Source organism: Macrobrachium rosenbergii, chromosome 5 (assembly GCF_040412425.1).
Source record: "Macrobrachium rosenbergii isolate ZJJX-2024 chromosome 5, ASM4041242v1, whole genome shotgun sequence".
In the NCBI taxonomy this organism is placed as follows: Eukaryota; Metazoa; Arthropoda; class Malacostraca; order Decapoda; family Palaemonidae; genus Macrobrachium; species Macrobrachium rosenbergii.
Genome location: NC_089745.1, coordinates 71162065 through 71183860, shown reverse-complemented (window position 1 = coordinate 71183860; position 21796 = coordinate 71162065). Strand labels below are relative to the sequence as shown.

The 21796-nt window shown below is 34.3% G+C and overlaps 1 protein-coding gene across 1 annotated transcript in view; it reads right to left on the bottom strand.

Annotated features, from left to right (window-relative positions):
- Window positions 1-7988: 7988 nt before the first annotated feature.
- mtd (mustard) overlaps window positions 7989-21796 on the bottom strand; it is a 1060402-nt gene continuing 1046594 nt past the window's right edge. Inside the window, exon 22 of the mRNA XM_067104583.1 lies at window positions 7989-19527. Within this exon, the coding sequence (XP_066960684.1) occupies window positions 19392-19527 (136 nt within the window). The 3' untranslated portion in view covers window positions 7989-19391. The remainder of the gene's footprint in view (window positions 19528-21796) is intronic.

The window sequence follows — 21796 nt, the reverse complement described above, 5'->3', positions numbered from 1 at the left end:
AACTTAGGTGCCGATATGCGCCAATTTCTGCTCATCGGCGCCGATACATACCAAACAGAGGTGCTGATAACTAAAAATCAGTGCTTTTCGGTTATCGGCGATTTTTGCTTATCGTCACACCATTGGAACGGAACCCCCACCCATAACCGGGGACTGCCTGTATAAAAAAGAATGAACCTCTTGACATTTGTAATTGTTTTTACTGATATAAACATAGTATCAGTTGACTGCCCCCTCTCTCTCTCTCTCTCTCTCTCTCTCTCTCTCTCTCTCTCTCTCTCTCTCTCTCTCTCTCTCTCTCTCTCTGATGGCTTGCTATTGGCTGGAAGGGTTTTGAAGTAGCCAATCACACAGCAGATCGGTGTTGAAAATCTGGTTATCGTCGTCACTAGACGAGCGCCGTAAAACCAGATCGCCAATAACCAGGGACTGCCTGTACCAACTTTTCTTGATGCTGATTGGCTGGAAGGGTTGTAAGTAGCCAATCACACAGCTTGTAGCTCGGATGCTTTGTGTACATACTGTTTAGTGTACGAGTTGTATTTTTGCTATCTCTCTCTCTCTCTCTCTCTCTCTCTCTCTCTCTCTCTCTCTCTCTCTCTCTCTCTCTCTCTCTCTCTCTCATATGAATTACTGTATCATAAACATAAAAATATGAAACTAAAACTCCAAGAAGTTCACGACACGTGAATGATTGCATGCATACGTATGTACATGTTACAATTTTTGTAACATACGGGTGCATGCACTCATTCGCATACGTTGTGAACTTCTTGGAGTTTTAGTATCGTATTTTTATGCTTATGTTACAGTAATTCATATTTCATTAAAGGATATGTACAGTACTGGTAGAGAGAGAGAGAGAGAGTGTTTATTGCAAGTTTAGTTGATTCTAAGTACTGTATGATTAACACACACAACAGTATATGCACACACTCATTTGTATGTGTTGTGAAGTTCTTGGAGTTTGTTTCATATTTTTATATTTATGATACAGTAATTCATATTTTATTAAAGGATATGTACAGTACTGAGAGAGAGAGAGAGAGAGAACTGAGGTAGTAGGCTCAATCGGCTGATTCTGAGAACATAAACATTAGAAATGGCTGGACTATCCCTTTTTTTTTTTACATACATATTACAGTGATAATAGATCAGTATTATAATACAGTATAAATGAGTTCTGTATATAAAATAAAATTTTATTGATATTTTGCTGTGTTTACATTAATATTACTATTTGAAAATTAGTAAATCACTATAATGTACATAATATATACAAGCACTTGTTTGTATGTGTCGTGAACTTCTTCGAGTGTTAATTTCGTATTTTTATGTTTATGATACAGTGATTTGTATTTCATTAAAATATATGTACAGTACTGAGAGAGAGAGAGAGAGAAAGAGTTTTTATTGCAAGTTTAGTTGATTCTAAGTACTGTATGATTAACACACACAACAGTATGCAAGAGAATATTTTATCCTTGATTGCATTTATAATTTGGTATTTATTTTCAGTGCATATTTAAATATGTAGGTGCAGTAATTAACTCTACTTGTGAATTCCCAATGTTTCCCCTATCTGTAAAAATAAAGCAGGACAGCTTCAATACTGTGTGAGAGAAAATGGCTGTGCCTGAATATAGGGGGAACTTGATTGGTTTTCACATGTAGCTGTAAGCCATATATTTTTAAAGGTAAAGGTTGTAAGATGACTTTGAAGTGATATTAAAGTGTTTTTGGATGATAGTTTAAGGTATATTTGGTGTTTAAACTGATAAAATAGGCAGTTATAAGCATTTTGAGAGGAGGGTACCAACTTAACACAGATTTTCGCCTATCACATGTTGTGGTCCCTAACCCCTGCGATTATGGTGGACATACTGTAATGAGGAAGATGTATAGTGAATTATTTTGTAAAAGTGAAATTAAAATTAAGAAATGTTCTTTAGTATGCAGGTCATCAGTATGTTCCATTTAAATCTCTCCACTGTGTTAGGTAACCAAGAGAGACTCCATTGATGAAAAAGTCAAATGTGTGTTTTGAAGAAATATGTATTTGTTTCACTGTCATTGAGGTAGCATGAATTATTTTAGTTCCTAACCTGTTCTTATATTTTCTGGAAGCTCTGGTGGTATACATCTGCAATCCCATAGAGGGTTACGGGTATTGAAATTGCCAACTATTAAAAGGGACTCTTGGAGACTATTCAGCAATAATTGTAAATTATTTAAATTATATACTTTTTATTTGGTGGATTATGTAAGTTGCAAATGGAATAGGTATTGTAAAGTATTCAATATTTTATCATGAATTATCTTATCAGGCTTATATAACTGTATTGCATTTATTTGGTGGATTATGTAAGTTGCAGATGGTATAGATATTGTAAAGTATTCAATATTTTATCATGAATTTTCTTATTAGGCTTATATAACTGTATTGCAGTTCTTGAGTTGCCTTCTTCTTCTTCATGTGGTGCTGCTGCTAGTAAATAGTTTCCTTTTGAAGGTACTGGTTTATTTACATGTTGTAAACCCAGTGCTACTGGGGGAATACATTTACATTTAATTGAACTATATAATTATTGAATGTCTTAAGTGGTCAGATTTTTATAATTGACAAAAGTTGTTTTACTATTTATGTTAATGTAACTGGAGTTATAATTTTGTTGTTCTGTAGAAATTTCATTTTTAAAAATTAGTTTAGTGTTCTTGGGTGTAACAGTTGCATACTGTTGTTTTTTTATACCTTTTGTTTTACTTTTTCTAGTATTGTATATGTGATATTTACATGTTTTTCTTTATTACATATCAAATGGTTCATGTACAGGCATCCTTTTTCATGAGTCTCTGTCAGTTGCTTCTTGATTTTTAAATTTTATGAAAGTTCTTATTTTGTTTAATAGGCTCTTTTGTTATATTCTTGTTTTTGTTGCCGAGTTCAAAAAAGCATATATTATATCCATATGTCATGTGTTTTTGTCATTGGTATTTCTTATGAATTGTTGTTGTGGTAAGTACTGATGATAGGTTGATTACATCTCCCCATACATATTCATTTTGATCTGTTGTTTCTTTTCCTGTAGGTATACCTTGATTTTAAGGTGGTACCTATATTGACTAGCTCGTTAAATTGATGTTTAAGGCTTATTTTTTTTATTCTTGATACTGGTTGTTGTGTTTTGTATTTTTTTTTTACTTTGGTTTGACAGATAGTTTCATTATGGTTATTCAAATTTAATTTTTTGTTTTTAGAAGGAGTTTTTCTGATGATCTTTTTGTCTTATCTTTAAGTTGAGATATATTATTTGGGAGGTTTTCTTTGAATTCTTCTATGATATTTTGGCTAATTTCTTCAGTTTCCATTTGTGACAGAACATCATATGGGTTTAGGTCTTGAAGGTTTTATTCTTTTGGATTGTATTTCCTTTGTCTGCTATTTGTTCCAATGTTTTGTATCCTGTATATTTTTTGTTTGTTCAGTTAGATCAATTATATGATTATTTTGGTTTTGTTACATAAGTTATTTTAAGTTATTTTGTGGAAAAATTAAACCCTCGTACTTTTAGTTCCAGTTATGCTTCTTATGGACATTCCATTTCTGTCTTGAAGTAGTCTTAATTCTATGTTGTATATATAATGTGCTCACACTTTAGATCTTGAATGGTGTTTCTGACCATAGTTCATGTACATTGATTCACCACAGTTCCATTTTGTTGTATGATTTGTTCCACAGCATACACATCTACAGTAGAACTGCTATGGCCTTTCTTTGCCATATGTCAAAATTCACTGCAGTTTTTGCATGGTAAATGTTAATTTACAGTAATATTTTTTGGTAATTTTAAAGTGGAATATTATAGATTTTACAATCCTGTACATTGCTGTACCATTTTTTGAGTGATATTTTTTCACCTGGTTCATTTTCATTATTTGGCAGTAAGATTGTCCCTTGTATACTATTCATTGTGTTATGTGTCATTACTGTTAACTTTTGAGTTATCAGTTTATATTACAAGATAACTCGCAGGACTGATTTTTGGTAGTTAATTTGATCAACCATGCTCTGCTTTTTATTTCTTTGAAAATAATTTTAGCAGTTAAATGCCTATTTACCAAGTAGTTTTCAAGTCATAATGATAATATTTGATTTTCATTTAAGGATCTTAACCAATTCTCATTTCCAAACAGATAATCAAAAAGGGATCTTGCTCAAATTTAGTTTTTATTTTTGTTTTACCTTAAAATTTTGTAGAGCTACTTCAGTTTCTTAATTGTCTGTGTGATTGGAAGACGAATCAAATGGGAGAATTAAGGCTGCTTCAAAGGTCAGAAGTTTTGGATATAATTTGGAAAAGTAAATTTCATCCAGGGGGAGCTATACAAAGTGAGGAACAGTATTGTTGCTTTTAAGAAGGCAGCTTCCTTGGGAGACCCATCTGAATATACTCCATATACACCATACCCTCAGACCCTTGTAGGTTGCCAGTAAGTTGAGATCAGACCCAGGCCAAGTCTTGAATAAGTTTCCCGTAGCTGGACCCATCAGGTACTGTTTTACAGGTGGAGTGGCATGCCATCCATCCCCACCAAAGTTCAAGAGCAGAATTTTCCACAGTCCAAATCACTTTTTAGTCACCCTCTTAAAGTCAGTTTTGATAGACAAGAGAAGGAAGAATGAAACTTGTACTAAGAAAAGAAAAAGGCCTGACTACAGTTTGTTAGGTCAGCAGCTTATGTGTAAGGCTTCAAGGACTTTGATCTATCATCGTCAAAGTATTGATTACATTGCTCCTCAGCTGCCATCCTCTAAACCCCCCAACGACAGCAATGGGTCATGGATTGGGGAAGGGGAGCCGCTGAGAAGTTAAAGTTAAGTATACCTTAGTTTTACCAGACCACTGAGCTGATTAACAGCTCTCCTAGGGCTGGCCCGAAGGATTAGACTTATTTTACTTGGCTAAGAACCAATTGGTTACCTAGCAACAGGACCTACAGCTTTTTGTGGAATCCGAACCACATTATAGTGATAAATGAATTTCTATCACCAGAAATAAATTCCTATAATTCTTCATTAGCTGGCTGGAGACTCGAACTCGGGCCTAGCGAGTGCTAGCCGACAACTCTACCGACTCGCCTAACGAGGAACTAAAAAAACGGACCATGAGTAGCCTAAAAGTGACTCAAGCACACAATGCTTTATTTGAGGAAAAATACTTTTGATATTATATGAAAAATATTGGGACAGATTTTCCTTTAAGAATTTAGTTAAATCTCAAGTTGTAGAGTATAGAGCTGGTTTGATATTGAGGTATCAGTGTATGTGAAAACTGCAATCCATTTTCCTGAGCTTTGCATTTTATGCATTATGTTAATATGATCTGCTGAAATTGTTTTACAATCAAAACTTTAAAATCAAAACTTAATACATGGTTAGAGAACAATTATAAAAGTTAAAGTAAAGTAATGGCTTTGTGTCTGGTGTTTTATTCTACGCTGATGTTACTATGTGATTCTAAGGATTTTTATCAGTTTTAAATTCTTAAAACAGTCTCTCTCTCTCTCTCTCTCTACTTCGAGGACCGTTGTTGTGACTTACAAGTAATCAGTCAGTAATCATTCTCTCTGTCAGTGTAGCAAAGGTCATTTTTGTGAAGTGAGTTTATAGTAATCTCTCTCTCTCTCTCTCTCTCTCTCTCTCTCTGATATATAATGAGAAGACACAAAGATGATGGTAATTAAAGATTGAGCAAATAAATGAGATCCATCAGCTAAGTGAATTCATGTTCTGTCTTGGATTTTATATATAGATCAGATCTTTTAAGTCCTTGGAAACAAGGTTCTTCCCAAAGATATAGCCATGCTTTTCTTTAATCTTCTCACTCCTTGTTGTCATTCTTCTTTGGTAGTCCATATCTGGTAGAGTTGAGAGAGCAGAAAAAACAAAACATTTTAAAAGGCTCTTGTTTAACCAGCTTTGGAAGGAATCAAACCTGCCTTCTTCAGATTCAGAATCCAGTATTTAATCTGTAAAAAAAATATATGTTGCTAATTCCCAGAGGATATGTCATATATTTTTGTATTTAGATGACCTTTTCATGGATGTGCATCTTTAAAAGCCATTTTTGATGTCGATATTTTTTGTCTACAGTAAAAAGAATATTCAGATGGATACAAGGTTACATGCATGCATGTACTATCTTCAAGACCAAATTCACAAAATCCAGTTAAGCAGGCACTTTTATATAACAGTGCAATACTCATTATGCAGTGACCAGACTTTGATAATCAGGATGAAGAATGTACAGAGCTATAATGTTTCTTCTGTTTATGTAGAGCTTGAATAACAATTTCAGTAACCTATTTAAATGTGTCTACTCAACAATTGGTTTACATTCTCATTAACTCTTAATGGATGGGCACCACCATATGAGTATCTATAACAGGTTTTGAGTGATGGACGGGGTAACTCATATGAGTATTAATATGTGCCATACAATTTGGATGAATTTAGCGGGAAAGATGCTCATAGCACTTCAGTGGTCAATAAATGACTTGTGGCATCTGTGTAGCTCAGCACAGGAGAGAGGGGGATTAGTGTGCTGTGAAACTTGATGGGGGAATGTATTTGCCCCTCTCTATCCCATGACGTCGTCTTATTTTTGCTCATAAATATACCCAGGGATTGCTGTTGGTTTTAGTCTTATCTTATATGATAGTATGTCAGCTTTAATTGTAATTATGCAAAGAACTATTAGAAAAAACATGTATACCTTACAAAAAGTTACTGCATCTGCCCATCTCAGTAAATCTCGTAAATATGTTACAATAAATATACTCAGAATTTGTTACTGATTTTAGTACTTATCTGTTATGATATTGTGTGAGCTGTAATTATAATTTTACAAAACAAAATAAAATTATTAGAAAAAACATGTATAACTTGGTAAAATTAGCATATTTTTACGAGTCTTGTAAAAGAGGCCCCACACAGGGTTGTAAATAGTTACATTCAACTTCCCGCGGAAGGTAGGGAAAAATTTTTAGAATATACTTTCTTACACCATGAGCATTTGCATATCTTCCTCTTTCCATTATGTGTTTTTTTTCTTAAATTGGCAAACTTTACAGGATGGGGGTGTGTTTAATATATATTTAGCCCGTCCCTTAAGGGTTAATGACCCATTGATTTACAGGCAGTCCCCGGTTATCAGCAATCCAGTTTTACAGTGCTTGTCTAGTGATGAAAATCGGTAATGTTTGGCGCCGAAAATTGTCAATTTCCACTTATTGGCGCTGATGCATACCTAACAGAGGCACCGATAACCAAAAATCACAGTGCCAATAACCCCTGAAAATCACCGAAAAGGCACTGAAAATCAGCCCGATTTTCAGTTATCGTCATGCCGTCAGAACAGAACCCCCTTCGATAATCAGGGACCTGCCTGCATTGAAATACTTAATCATAATAGAAATTTAAATGCTGGAATTTGTATGTACAATGATGACACAGACATAAATTCAGGTATTGCATCTTAAGGTTGGACTTGACAGTCTGGCCTTGGACCCAGTCTTGGTCTTGCAGTTGGAGGGTGTGGACTCTTGACTTGCCCTGGGAAATTGTGGACTTGACTATAACACTAGAAGTCTTTTTATCAGTTATCAGTAATTGTAGCTTAATTAGAGAAAGTAGATGGGAAATAAAATTATGAAAAGGGATATCTGGTCATGAACAGGATAAAATGAAATTGCAATAGTTCAAGAATATTTTTACCACCCTTGTAATAAGGTTGCTGGGAAAGAATGTTAGATTTCATTAAATAAAACTGCTCTTGTTTATCTTAGAATTCCACAGATTTCACTTTTTTATTATTTACGTCCATGTAGGCTATTTGCCTTCCTTGTCAGAATTTCACAACTACACTTTTTTTCTTTTATGTTGTGGTTGTTCTTTAACTTCATTACGGTTTAATGAAAATATGATATATATATATATAGATATATATTAGTTAATTAGCTTTATTCATACAAACACTGACATCCACACACATTAACTTCTCAATTTACAAATGTATACAGTACATATATAGCTACTTTTATATTGTATTTGCTGACTACACTACTGTTACACAGTTTATGTAGTTAATACATAGGATACCCTTCCAGTCTTCAGTATTCATGTTCATATACTATTTTACATATCTACCACATAAATCACAATTGTCTAGCTTTCATGTGGTTAACTAAATGACTGAACATGCATATTTCCAAAGAACTTTCATTTCTCTATTAATGAGACTTTTTCATTTACACAGTTTCTACCCTTTCCTTTGTTAATCAATAAATATTCCGCTTGTCAACAGAACAACAAATTAAGAAATACTTAAAATTATTTTATGATATGGAAAATAAATATCTTGAGTTAAGAAGTGTAGGTGAGTGTGGAGGGTAATTGCATGAGCATTAAGGATTAGTGGCATTTTCCATTACTACTGAGATGCTTATATATTGTAACATAGCAGTATTGTAATTGATTATTTCTAAATCTAGCTACTGCATGTGGTGAAAGCCTCATTAATAATATCAGTCTAAAACTTTACATTGGGCAAAAACAATGAGAGCAATGCAATAAATACATAAAATGGGGTATTACCCATACTCGATGAAGAATCGAATCATACAGACAGGCACTTTTGATAGTGAAGCTCACTGAATTGGAATTGCAATATGCACTAAGTAGTAAACAATACACTACTTCAAATTTAATTTTTCAATAAATTGCAATACATTATTTAGTACTTGTCTGAATCATAACATTATCGCTTACTGCTCTTTAATTTCCCCTTCCCACAACTACACACAGTAACTTAAACCTTTTACATTGTCAATCATAAATTCTTTACCTTAACAGCTGTAATTGTTAAGAGAAAATTCATACTTGGTGATATACTGCATTCTATTGATCATGCAAATTTAACTTTCTTCGTAACTTAGTAGAAGTCGTTATAATCTATACGTAACATATTTGATGAAATAAAGGGGGAAACAAGACATTGTGTACTTAGTTTTTATCCTAGGTCTTGGAGAAAAATACCACTAAAGTTCTTAGATAATAGTTTTTGGAAAATAAACAGGCAGGTAGTTGAATAATTTTTTTAATACATATTTAAAGGATTAAAAATTAAAAAAAGTAATTATACAATACAAAATAGGAATTCTATTTTATAGGAAATTTTTCATCTGTTTTGAACAAACTATTCTGATGTTACTACAGTATTAAACTACTGAGAGACTTAACTGTCACGTAAGAGATCTACCATGTTGCTGGTATGGCTTAAAAGAGTTCATAAAATATTTTTGGTTATGAATGGGAAATGTGTTTCAGTGTTCTCAGTTTGCTAGTTACATAAGTGTATTAAAATTATCTATGCAAACAAGTATTTACTACCAATGAAATGATTTTGCATCACTCCCATATTTCATTTAATTTTTGTATGAATTTTCTCCTTTTTAGTTGCTCACTAATTCCAGTCCATGTTAATTCAGTTTATAATGTTCAATTTAAAAATGATTAAATTCAATATTCTCACTATTGTTACACTGATATCCTAACACTGCACCTCGATTGTTACACAAATGCCCTAGCAAAGGCTCTTGATTAGTCTTATGAATTTTCTACTGTTAATCCTTGCCAAGGTTTTAGATATCACTAGTTACACCAAACTTCATAAGTGAAGTAAAAGAGATCAGATACACTTTTTAATATTGCTCATTTAAAAAGAATTTAGCATTATTAAGTTTCTAAAACCAAGTGTTTTTTTTAAATGTAGATTGATATAAAACCATATTCTTTAGTGATAACAATGCATTGTCTAATTTTTTCTATTCCATAAATGTAAACTGTTGTTACTTATGCCTAATGCCCAGTGGGTATAATTAGATGAAGTGCCACATATCTACAATAGACAAAAGAACTTGTCACTCAGAAATACGTTCCCCACCTGGTGGAAAGCTCCATCTTTGTATCTTCTGAGAAGGTGATTCTGCCCATCAAAAGTGCCGTGTAAACTTAGTAAAATTACTTTTGAATCTTTGTTTCTATACAATGAACTTCTGTGCTCTTATTTTACAGATGTTGACCTAAGGAATGCCGTACTAGTTGTTTTTCATATTACTTATGTTCCTTAGGAACAGAAGCTGGGAGTTAGTACTTATAAATTTATGCATATTAGAGGTACTCACCAAATTCTAGCAGTAAGAAAAAGTTCTTCCATTCAATTATCTAATTCAAGGCCCATGATTTCATTACAATGTACCTGAGCTGGTAAGCATATGCTGAAAATTGATAGAGACTGGGGCAAGGTGCTCAGTAATGAAGCTATCTACCCTGTATCCATGCAGTAATTGGTCTTATTGTTATGTACTTAGATAAATATTCACTTCCATCATTAATTATTGCCACTATAACTTTAAAAAATTCTTCAGGTTTTGAATCTGCATAATTTTCTTTTATCAGAGGGGGAGTAATCTTCAAGATTTTTGTGTTGCATATACAGACAATGAAACATAAATCAGAAGCAAATATTTTTGTCCTCTCTAACAAGGTTCATTATTTCAGGAGCATCAAACATTTGTCATTTCACAGCCTGTCTGATCTAAATTTCTATATAGCACGGGTGTAAAAGATGTTTAGTCCTACCAGCAACTTGTTTTGGCTATTCCTTTTAAATTGATAACAGCAGAAGACAGCCAGTCTTGTTCTGTTAATGGTAGTGCAGGAGTATCTGCAGTTTCAATTTCAATGAAAGGATTCACTTCCCCAAGTTGTGAACTCATAAATCTTTGATAGTGACTTTGACTGAATTCAGACATGATAATGACTTTGAATTCAGACAAGATTCCAAGCACTAGATGTTCTACATATGAGTTTTACAGAATATTGTCAATAGGATTTTGCTACATAAACAGTGTGATTGACTGCATTACTATTTATGCCTCTGGAGAATGGATATTGGGTTTTGTCTGTTAAAAGTACAGCAACTGATACTGTACTTTAAGAACTAACTGCAGATGAACTCAGACCCTGAATCTAGAATCTAGAAACAATTCTTCCCCAATAAGGTACTTGGATGGTTTCTGATTTATGGCTTCTGTCCAGTTGATTTATGTTCTGATTTGCTTCTTCCAACAAGAGTCCTTGCTGACTACTACTACACTGGCTCCACTGTCCATGATCACTGTAGCAAATGGTGATATTTTTTTTTTACTGGACCTTAGGAACAAGAAAAAACAGATTCCTAACTGAACCAGCAATGTCCTGTATCCTGCTTGCTCACATTAGCAATAGTGCTGTTTTCAAATTTTGACCCTTGGAGTATGCAATATGTATTTTTTAATGGTAATAGCTTTGCACCAAATTTTCACACTGATGTCTGTACCTTTTTGTTCTGTTGTTGTCGTCCTCATTTAAATGGCATTATCTCTCATCATATAAAAAATAAGATATGGTTCACTTCATTTTGTCAAAATTCAGAACATTCTTTGTCATTCCAACGAGAATGTAGCTCTTATTAAGTAGTTTAAGTTTTTCTAACTGGTAAGCAAGTGGTAATGGTAATTTTCCTATTCTGTAGAAAATGTTTGTTGTAGTTTTAACTCCTCTACATAGATATAATCTGATCTGGCTCATTCAGTTTGGAGTTCACTCATGTGTTACTAACTGGCAATGGAAATTAATTGTATGAAAGGGTTAAGGTTTGAGTACCAGACCCTCTTGCCCAAGTCAAAAATATGTACATAATGTCTCTTGATCTAACCTATATACACATGTCTGAACATGTTAGTGGCATGAATTTGCTTGGTGTGGGTGCACCTATTGACAGAGTGAATATTCCTACTTAAAGTTAGCATGGACTCTCATTTCAAGAGTTAGTTAGTTAGTTATAAATGATTTGTTTAACCAGACCTCTGAACTCTTTTCATTTCAAGAGGATCCTTGTCATTAATTTCCCTTACAGGTTCTCAGCCAGTGGTAGCCTCAATGCCAACTCTTCATTGCCTGTCACACTGCACCATTATTTCTATATAATTTTGTTTATTCAACCAGTCTGAGTTTTTCTTGTTGGTTACTGACAGTCTTTTTCCTTCCCCATTCTGAGGATGATCTGTAAAGTCATTTGTATTTAAAACTGTTTGGGTAATTTTAAGGCTTGGCACAGGCTAATTTGGTAAACAAAAACTATTGGATGTATCATAGTTCCATGAATGCTCACTTTAGGAATATAACCTGTATCCCCCAAACTTCCTTATGGCATAGATTACACAAGCATTGGGGCCTTTGGTATATCCTGGTGTCAAATTGTTGACCCATGTATATCTTAATTTTAGATTAACTCTTAAATAAGACATGATGCTCTGCACATATATAGGTACAGTTATGCTGGTAACTGGTAAAATAGCTTCATCCTGTAAACAAATATCTCTGTCCTTGGTTTGCCCTGATGTCAGCTGTTGAGTAATGCCTTGATCTTGTATATCCTAATTTTAGATTATAACTCCAAGACTGATCCACTGGCCTTAGGTCCTCTGCAAGAGTCTAGTTCTCTTGGTGACAAGTGTCTCTTCATATCCAGTCACATTTGTGAAGGTTATCTACATCTTGTACTTTATTGCCTTACAGTGGTGGTTACATTTCTGCTGTGACTGGTGCATTTATCTGCCAAATAGACCTCTTGTGCCTGCATGTGTTTTAGCCTCTGTTTCAATTGCAGCTGCCTCTGCTGCATCCAGTACTAGAATTTTCACTATGACTACTCTGGTCATGATCTTGTTTTCCACTAATGTCTCCATCTGTCAACTGACCAAATTAGACAATGTTCCTGTTGTGTTCATGAGGAGTAGATCCTCAGGAGTCTTGGTGGTTGACTACAGGCAATCTGGTTTTACAGCACCGCTTGTTTAGTGATGATAATAACTGGATTTTTGGTGCCGATCCCCTCTTATTGGCGCTGATATTCTTCGATTTCAGATTATCGGCAATTTTTGGTTATCGTCACGCCGTCGGGAACGGAACCCCCCACCGATAACTGGGGACTGCCTTAGTGTTTACAATTCAGATACAGTGCAATCTTGTCTCCTTGATGATATCTGCACTGTGATTGGTGTCTCCAATTATGATTAGGTAGGATGTGAATTTGCTTTGGTTTTTGTAGTTTCCCTCGCAAGAGGTTTTTTTCTTTGTGTCAATTGTGTTTTTGTTAGTGATGCTGTGTTACTCTTAGGATGCTGTCTTCTTCTGGCTAGGACTGTGTGTTGTCCTTTTTTATTACTTGTTGAGGGTACTGGCAATTGTGCTTTGTGGAGCGCAATGTAGACTGCAATATAGGGTCTTTGCTGTCTTTTCAGTCTCCAGCTATTTTGCTATAATTTTTATTTTCATCCTTTTTATATGGTGCTGTACCACCCTTTCAAATTTTCACCTAATTTAAGAACAAATCCTTATGGCAACCCTTTAAATACAGCTCTTATTAAACTACTTTTAAATAATCATAATCTTGATTGCATGTGGTCCCCTCTCAACCAGATGTGGTTCCTCCTAAAAATCTTGATTGCATGTGGTTTCTTGGCTGGGTGTGTTCCTCCTTAACATTGATGCAAAAGATAGTGATTTGTTGGCCCCTGTACTAGAACTGAATATTTCTAATCCATCCAAGTATTATTACTCTGCTCTTGCCAGCTCTTCCAGTTAGGTGCTCTTATTTTGGCCATGTTGCCATGAGGTTGTGGCACCAGGATAAAGTCAGGGGCAGGGAGGAGAGACTTTCTTGAAAACATCAGAATTGCTAGGAAAAAAAAAACAGTAGCTTGTCAATGATGGTGTAACTTCCCCTGAAATACATTCTAAATGATTCCATCAAGCTCCAAGACATGTAGTGTTCTTGCAACTTGGTTGCTTCAGTAGGACTGAATGGTTGTTATTGTCCATATTCCAAAATAACGACCATCACACTGTGGCCTTTAACTCCTAAGCAAGATGTATGGAGATTGTGTTGCTATGAGCTATCCAGTTTCCCTTTATTTAGAACCACCACCTTCAATGTAAAGATTACAAGACAGCTAAAGACAGATTTGGAATCTATTTGCCTGTGTAACATGTCCACAAATGCATTCAAGGGGAGGGTCCTTCAAAAAATCGACTTTGAGTTAATTTCCCAGACACCACAAAAAATGGATGAGCCTATGCAACAGGTACTAAAAGCACATTTGTGCCAAGTGTTGAATCAAAGCCCAAGTGATTCTACCACACCAAAAATTATATAACTAGATAAGTTTCCAATAAAACTTGTGAATTTGTGATTGAGAGAAACCATATAGTACTGGCTACTGTGCTCCTCATAGCATAGTAGGGGACAGCTGTTCCAAGGAGTGAAAGCACCAAAATGTAATATTTTCATAAGCAGCCTACCCAACTGTATACATACAAAATAATCATGGACTATACAAAATATAAGGATCACACTGTACTACACTGAAAATATTTACAGCTGACAGAATTACATCATTATACTGCCTTAATCCAATGAAGCAAAGTTTGAAGATAAAAATATATAACTGCTAACATACTACGTACTTGCAAAACAAAAATTTTGGATCCACCTATGGCCAGTGGTCTCCCTTAGTGACTTGGGAGACATGAGAAACTCAACAGTTCTTTTTGTCTGTTGTAGAGTTGCTGCATTTAGCTAACTGCACCTTACCAGAAATTGAGCATAAGTCAAATAAACAGGAACTGCATTGACATGGGAAATGTGCATTTTTTTTCATGACACTGTACAGCAAAACTGGCATGTGCAACATTTCAATGTTGAGTGTTAGATGAGACATCGTGGACAACATTTCCACTGAATTCAATAAGAAATGCTCTTGTCCTCCTCCTATTCTTTTCTTCCAAACTTACTCAATCTTATAATGAACTGATTTTTGCAGTAGTAAAATTAGCATTACCCCCAATTCTGTTTACCAATGCATGAAGGAAGAAAACAAATAAAAAATAGGCAACACACTTGTCTCATGATCTCTCTGCATGAGGAGTTAAGAGTGGTAAAGCAAGTAAACCTAAATCATTAAAGTCATTGCAGATGAATTCATATATAAAATATCAGGGAAAAAGTTATAATAATGCATATTTGAATGCTCCAGTTACCAAATATTTCTTACTTTCACTGTAACAAATCAAAGAAGAATAATCACACACAACACTAAAAGCAAAGAAGAGAGTGACTGGATTTCATATTTAGCAAGACATATCAGTACCATAATATGTTCACTTCCTTTCTCATGATACCAGATTACTGTTGCAGTTAAGACCAACATTTTCAACCATCATCAATCTTTGAAAGGCACAGAGTATCCTGAGACAAGCAATCGTGACTCCATTTTGGATTGCTGACAACACACAAATCCATCTTAATGCTTGCGTAAGCAAAATTTGGTACTATGCTGGGTAGATAAGCAATATTAATTAATTATAGGAAGCACATTTTCTTTTACATGAAAATTAAATCTCATCTAACAAAAATGTACATAAAGCATATAATGTTGGCTCAATCTTAGTTACAAAACATGTGCTCCTCCAGTATGTGATACAAAGCACCTTGATCTTATGTTATGTCCACCTCACCCTAAAGGTAATGCTACCATACAAGTGTAAGTTGGCCCTTCACATGCAAGACCATAATTTACATTGTATGAAAAAGCCATTGTGCAAGCTGTTCCTTTTATTGTCAACCACCAATTCACTCTATACATTAACGTTGACAGGTGTAGTATTCTGTTTATGTGCAAAATAAAAAGCATGTAAAGAAGACCCAATTCATGGCATTTGCTTAGCCTTGCTAATGGAGGATGTGCCAGATTTATAAAGTTAAATATTCCCTTAGTCGTACTCTCTCTTAAATGCTATCATTTTAAAGTAATGATTTCCTCTGTTTCATAGGTGTGAAATATACCTTAAGAGTGCTCCCATTTGTAACTACGAATATTCGGTCAAGTATACATTAATGAGCATCTCATACCTCATGAAATAATACATGTGCACATTCTGCCTGAGATAACAGCACAAGCGGCATAAACTGCACTTTCTTGTTTAAAGTGTTGTCCAACAAGGAAGAACTTTCCAACAAGATTAGGAAGCCAGTTTTATACTTTTTAAATCTTTCAGCTCTTAAAAACAAAATGTTTTTTCCTTTCAGACTGGTTTTCCCTTCCACAAAATTGATCATTATATGAAACACCAAATGTAGCAAGAAGCAGGCTGTTATATTATTCCCTTTTCTTAAAGTACTGTACCATCAAAATATAAGTACTGTAATTTCAACCTAAAGTAATTTATTTCTAACTTCCCTCTGGGAAATTCAACAGGCATATTTGTATCTAGATAAGACACAAATATTACAGAAATTGAAACTACTATTATAGTTAGGGAATAAAAGCCTTCTGTGTATTTACTCTGGTACATTGTTTAATACATCCACTGATCAAAAGCAATAAGTGATGTAGTGAGGATTGCCTATTGTATACAAAGTCACAGAATTCCTTGTAAAACAGTCTTGGCAAGGGCTGCGAGGTCACACCTTCTAAATAGCTGGGTTTTACTTACATTTGCCATGATATGTAACTACAACTAGAGTAGAATTTTGTTACAAGAAAAATATTCCACAAATGTTTTATCTCTAGCTTTAAATTACCCTAAGCTTTCCTGCTCAGTATAGCTGTATATAAACATGAAAGACAATAACACTATTAATTTAAATTAGGCCACTATCAAACAAGACATTTGGTAAATTTGTTACACATGAAGCAAATTATTGGCAAATGAAAAGAAAGACCTTCTGGGAAATTTTATCAGCTTTGTGTTTTATTCTTACACCACATTGGAAAGGACAAGTGTCAGGCAGTACTAATATAGTCTCCTTGACATCACAACACCATAAAAGCAGTTCTATGTTACCTACCTCTATATAAACAATTATACTCTGCTCTTTCTCTTCAGGATCATTACACCAAAAGTGAATAACTAAACAGACTGTTTAATGATTTGTTAATTTGAGCCAAACAACGTAACCCAATTTCTTGTTCCAAGGCATGAAACACCAGTTAATCTTAAAACAAGGATAACTGAAAAATTTTAGGTATACAACACTTGCAATAAACATATCCTGCCCTAAGCTTAGGAAATAAAAGATATAAAGTTCATAAGAAACATACTAAAAAATATACTGCTGTTACCACTTGGGCATTGCATTATTTCCTGCTTATATTAATACCATTACAGCATACTAATTACACAGTTTATTCACATGAACAATGATTCTACCAAAATAGAACATTTATTATTCTAAACTTTGTATCAATATCTAACAGCATATTTAGATCAATGATTCTATTTCACCTTAAACCTAAGTTTATATATAGTATGTAACATAAGTACTCAACAAGCACATCTGAGCAAATAAAAATTTTAAAACATGAAAGCAGATGTATTAATCCATGCATGCACTGAAATATTCAGTGCACTTGGGAATAAGAAAAATTGTTGTGTATCCTTAAACAATATTCAACAATTATTAAAACAAAACATTCAAAGAGATTTCATTATTCATACTATCTGCCAGTCATTCAGTATTAACCTTTGAAATTAAGCCAATGGAGGCAGAATAAGTAATAATAAAGTGAAAACAAAACTTCATCACTAAGGAAAATTAGTCAGAAAATATTAAGTGAATAAAGGGAAAACAAAACTTCACCACTAAGGAAAATTTGTCAGGAAATATTAAGTAAAAACAAGATTGTTGAGTGTAAAATTATTGTAAGCAGCTTTTTAGAAAATATATCTGTATTTAAAAGTTCTCATTATTTTAGCCTTTTAATAATCAGTCAGTAATCTATTTCTTGATTCAAAGGACATACAAGAAGGCATTAAGTTTTAAGCCTTGGTCACTATACAAATGGGATCATTTTATGGGCAGCCACTGCATTCATGAAGACTGCATCATGAACCTCAGATATGTGGTAGATTAACAATATCTTACTTATCCTTTTGAATTTGGATGCGCAATCCATATTAATGCAGTGAACACGTGAACATCCAATTGCCTGAAAATATGACCTAATATAAGAAAATTTTCCAATATATTCTTTAAAGGCATCATATATATCTCATACAAGATATCTTGCAATATTATTAGTCACTCTAACCTGTACATATGTCATAGCTAGCCTCAGGCTATGTCAGTCCAATTGCCAGTTGTAGTAAGTCATCATCTTGCAACTGTAGTGCAATAAAACTTTGTAAATATCAAAACTTCTTGCAGTCACCTTACTTCCTTAACGGCGCTCTCACATAAATCCACCATAATCCAAAATCAACTACAATCAAAGGATTGCAATAACCTTTCAAATACAGCATCTCTATAAGGCAAAGGTTCCTAATACTTGCCTTTTTAAAGCACTATCTAAGGCTTAAGTTAGCTGATAGCGTCACAACATCAGACCTCAGGTCTAATACCAGCGAAGCTTCGGCATCAAAATAAATTATAATGGAAGTTCCGGATTGGAGAGCATCTTCATGAATACTCTCGGGACTGGAATATTCCTATCATTCTCTATCAGGTCCCAAGTACTATAATTGCATTTACTAAACCACAATGGCAAACTTGACGAAAAAAACAAATTGAGAATGGGGCACATTTCATCTAAAGAGAAATTTAATTAAAATACATTTATGGTTTTTAATACCTTCAATATATTAACCCCCTAGCTTACCTCTCACAGGAAAAAAAAAAATTTTTACACATAATGGCTAAGGACTGGCGACAGTGCACCTGAAAACAAAGTGCAAATGAAAACGAAGAACTGTTTATTGCTTTTTTAGTTCATTCATATCCAACAGTAAAAAATGAGATTCTTGCATCTGAACATTCACGAGTGGACAAACTTTTGTCCGCAAACCTTTCATATTCTACATGGTGTTACATATAATGATGAACTACATTTGGAGAAACAAAGTCAACAATAAAGAAACAAATGGAATGGTGTTTAATTATCTTGGAAAAAAAAAATATAATTGAAAACCAATGTTCTCTTAGGAGCATACAAATTTTGCAAACAAACCTGCAGGGAGAACACCAATGATCTTTCGAAAAGCCTTTTCGTACAACTACAGTTTTCTTTTCAGCATTACCTCACGAGTTGCAGCATAACTCCTCCTTCACTGCATCTACCTGTTCTGTTAATAGCAGGCACAGGTTTTCCTGCAAATGGTAATCATACGCAATAAAGTGAAATCTCTATCACATTTTTGCAAAACCTTCAATGATCTCTTCATTTCCTCACTCAAAGCACCAGCATTCAACAGTTTTTATAATAAAATCTTCAGTGTCCGTTAATGGAGGATTGTTGTATGTCTTGCAAGGCTGTGTTCTTCCCTGGTATAGATCACCATCCAACCACAAACCAAAATTACCACTGTAAAGAAAAAAACTTATTAAAAGTGATTAAAACATCTTAAAAGGCTGATTTAAAAAAATTAATGGGACTGCTAAATTAAAATAGAGTACACTTAAATCTGTGGCATAAAAATACATGGAGGTCAGTCCTCCTCCAGAGTACAAGCAGTCCCCAGGTTACGACGGGGATTCCATTCTTGCACCGCAGCGTAAGCCTTTTGAAAAATGGCGTAAACCGGGAAATCGTCGAAAATCGTAAGAAAACCTTACTTGTAATCCTTTGGGTGCCTTGAAAACTACATAACCTGCATTTTGATTGAACTAAAAAAAAAAAAAAAAAAAAATTTTTTGACCATTCTGCCATTTTGGAGCTATATTTAAGTTCCAGTCTTCTGTCAAACTGGCGATGTAAACCCAGGACATGCTGTAACCCGGAAATACTTTTTGATGAATATATTTGAAGAGCGTTGAAATGATGTAAGCCAAGTCTGGCGTAACCCAGGGACTGCCTGTACAGTATCCTGATCCAGGTGGGTACCTTATATGGACAGAAAAAAATAAACCTACCGAACACCCAGAAGTGTATGACTGAACTGTCAGTCTGTGGTCCCATTAGGGAACCAGCTAAGACATTTAGACTTCATTACACTCCATCTATGGAAATGCTGCAGAAACTTTAAACTACCCATCATCCTCCTTTGTCAGCATCTATTTAAGGCCACTGCAGGTATGGATAATTTCCAATTAAATACAAGTTACACCAAAACTTCATAGACTTATGAACTAATAATTTACATTATGATGATTATTTTTGCTATGTAGTATAGCAGATGTGATACATTTTTAAATAAATCTCTTAAACTGAATGTTAAAGTATAAAGTAGAAGTTAATTTAGGTTAGGAACTATGTAGCATTGCTCTTAACTGAAAATGTTACTTAACAAATTTGTTACTAATTAAAAGCTTGACCCCAAAAGACATATGTTAAGTTGAGATGCTACTGTATCAATACAGTAATAGTATGTATACTGTTTTGTTACCACTAATTCTACCCTCTACATTAGGCTAAGTCATGTATTATTTGTACTACACAAGCTGTGTACCTCCATCTTTTACTAAACAGCCCCATATCTGTGTTGCCTCTAGATTCAACTTAATCCTATTCCAATCTCTGGCTGCTCTGAGCAGTGGCAGGGCAAAGAGCAGACTATGTTTCAAAAGCAAAGGGTAAGATTGTGCCTGTACACAGGTAAAGGCCAATCTCCATTCTCTTGGTATTCTCTGTGGTTGCTGTAAAATTGATTAATCAAATCAAATGTAGTGTTAAAGCTTGTTTGGACAAGTCTGGACTCCTATTCATTGTCAAGGTTTTCTTTGAATAACTAGTAAAGATCTAACCAGCATGTTACGACAACCTTGACAATGGATAAAAGTCGAGAGTTTAAAATGGACAAGTACTCTTTAGTTTGGTTGCTCATAAGCCCTTTAAATCTTTTCAACTTTGGTGTTAAAGGCTATGAACTCATTCACAGTTCGTGTGATGGGCAGCAAAATGATTTTGGATGTTGTAAGTTCGCCTGGTGTTCCACAAGGTAATGTTCTCAACTTTTTTGTTTATACAAGTACAGTAGTTTAATGTTGATGTGGTTACTGACCATGAAAATAAGACATTATACAGATGATAAAATTTTGTTGCAGTTTTCTTCTCTCCCCCAGATGAGAGCTTTAATTTTTAAAATCTATCAGTGCATAGTGTAGACTACTGGGTATGAGGCTGAACTCCAAAAACAAGAACTGTCTGACTGCCATGCTCCCACTCCAGGATTCACCGTGTACAGGCAAAACTTAAACTACTAATTTTTAATACAGTATAGTACTTGGCAATACTTGGTGACACCTTTGGCATCAAATTTTTTTTCAGCATTTTCAAAACAAAAAAGCTGCTTTTGTTGCAATGCAAACACAATACTCTCTGCGTATAGACGGGTACCAAAGTACCAGTATTGGTGAAAATTGGTTAATTTGTCCAAATTTTTTTTTTTTTGCAAATAGTGTACATTTAAGAATATTTCATAGCTTTTTTTTTTAAGTTGTGTGTTGATCTTTGCTGACTGATTACCTGCCTTCAGTGACTGCAAGTCTTCCAGAAAATGTAGTCTTTCTTTTGAAAAGCCAAACTGTCTGCTGTTAGGAGTTTTTTTCCTGGCGAGTTCATATTTTCAGTCTTTGGTGTAAGGTTTAGTTTTTTGTATTTATGAAGGTATTTATGAAGTTTTGTGTGATTTATT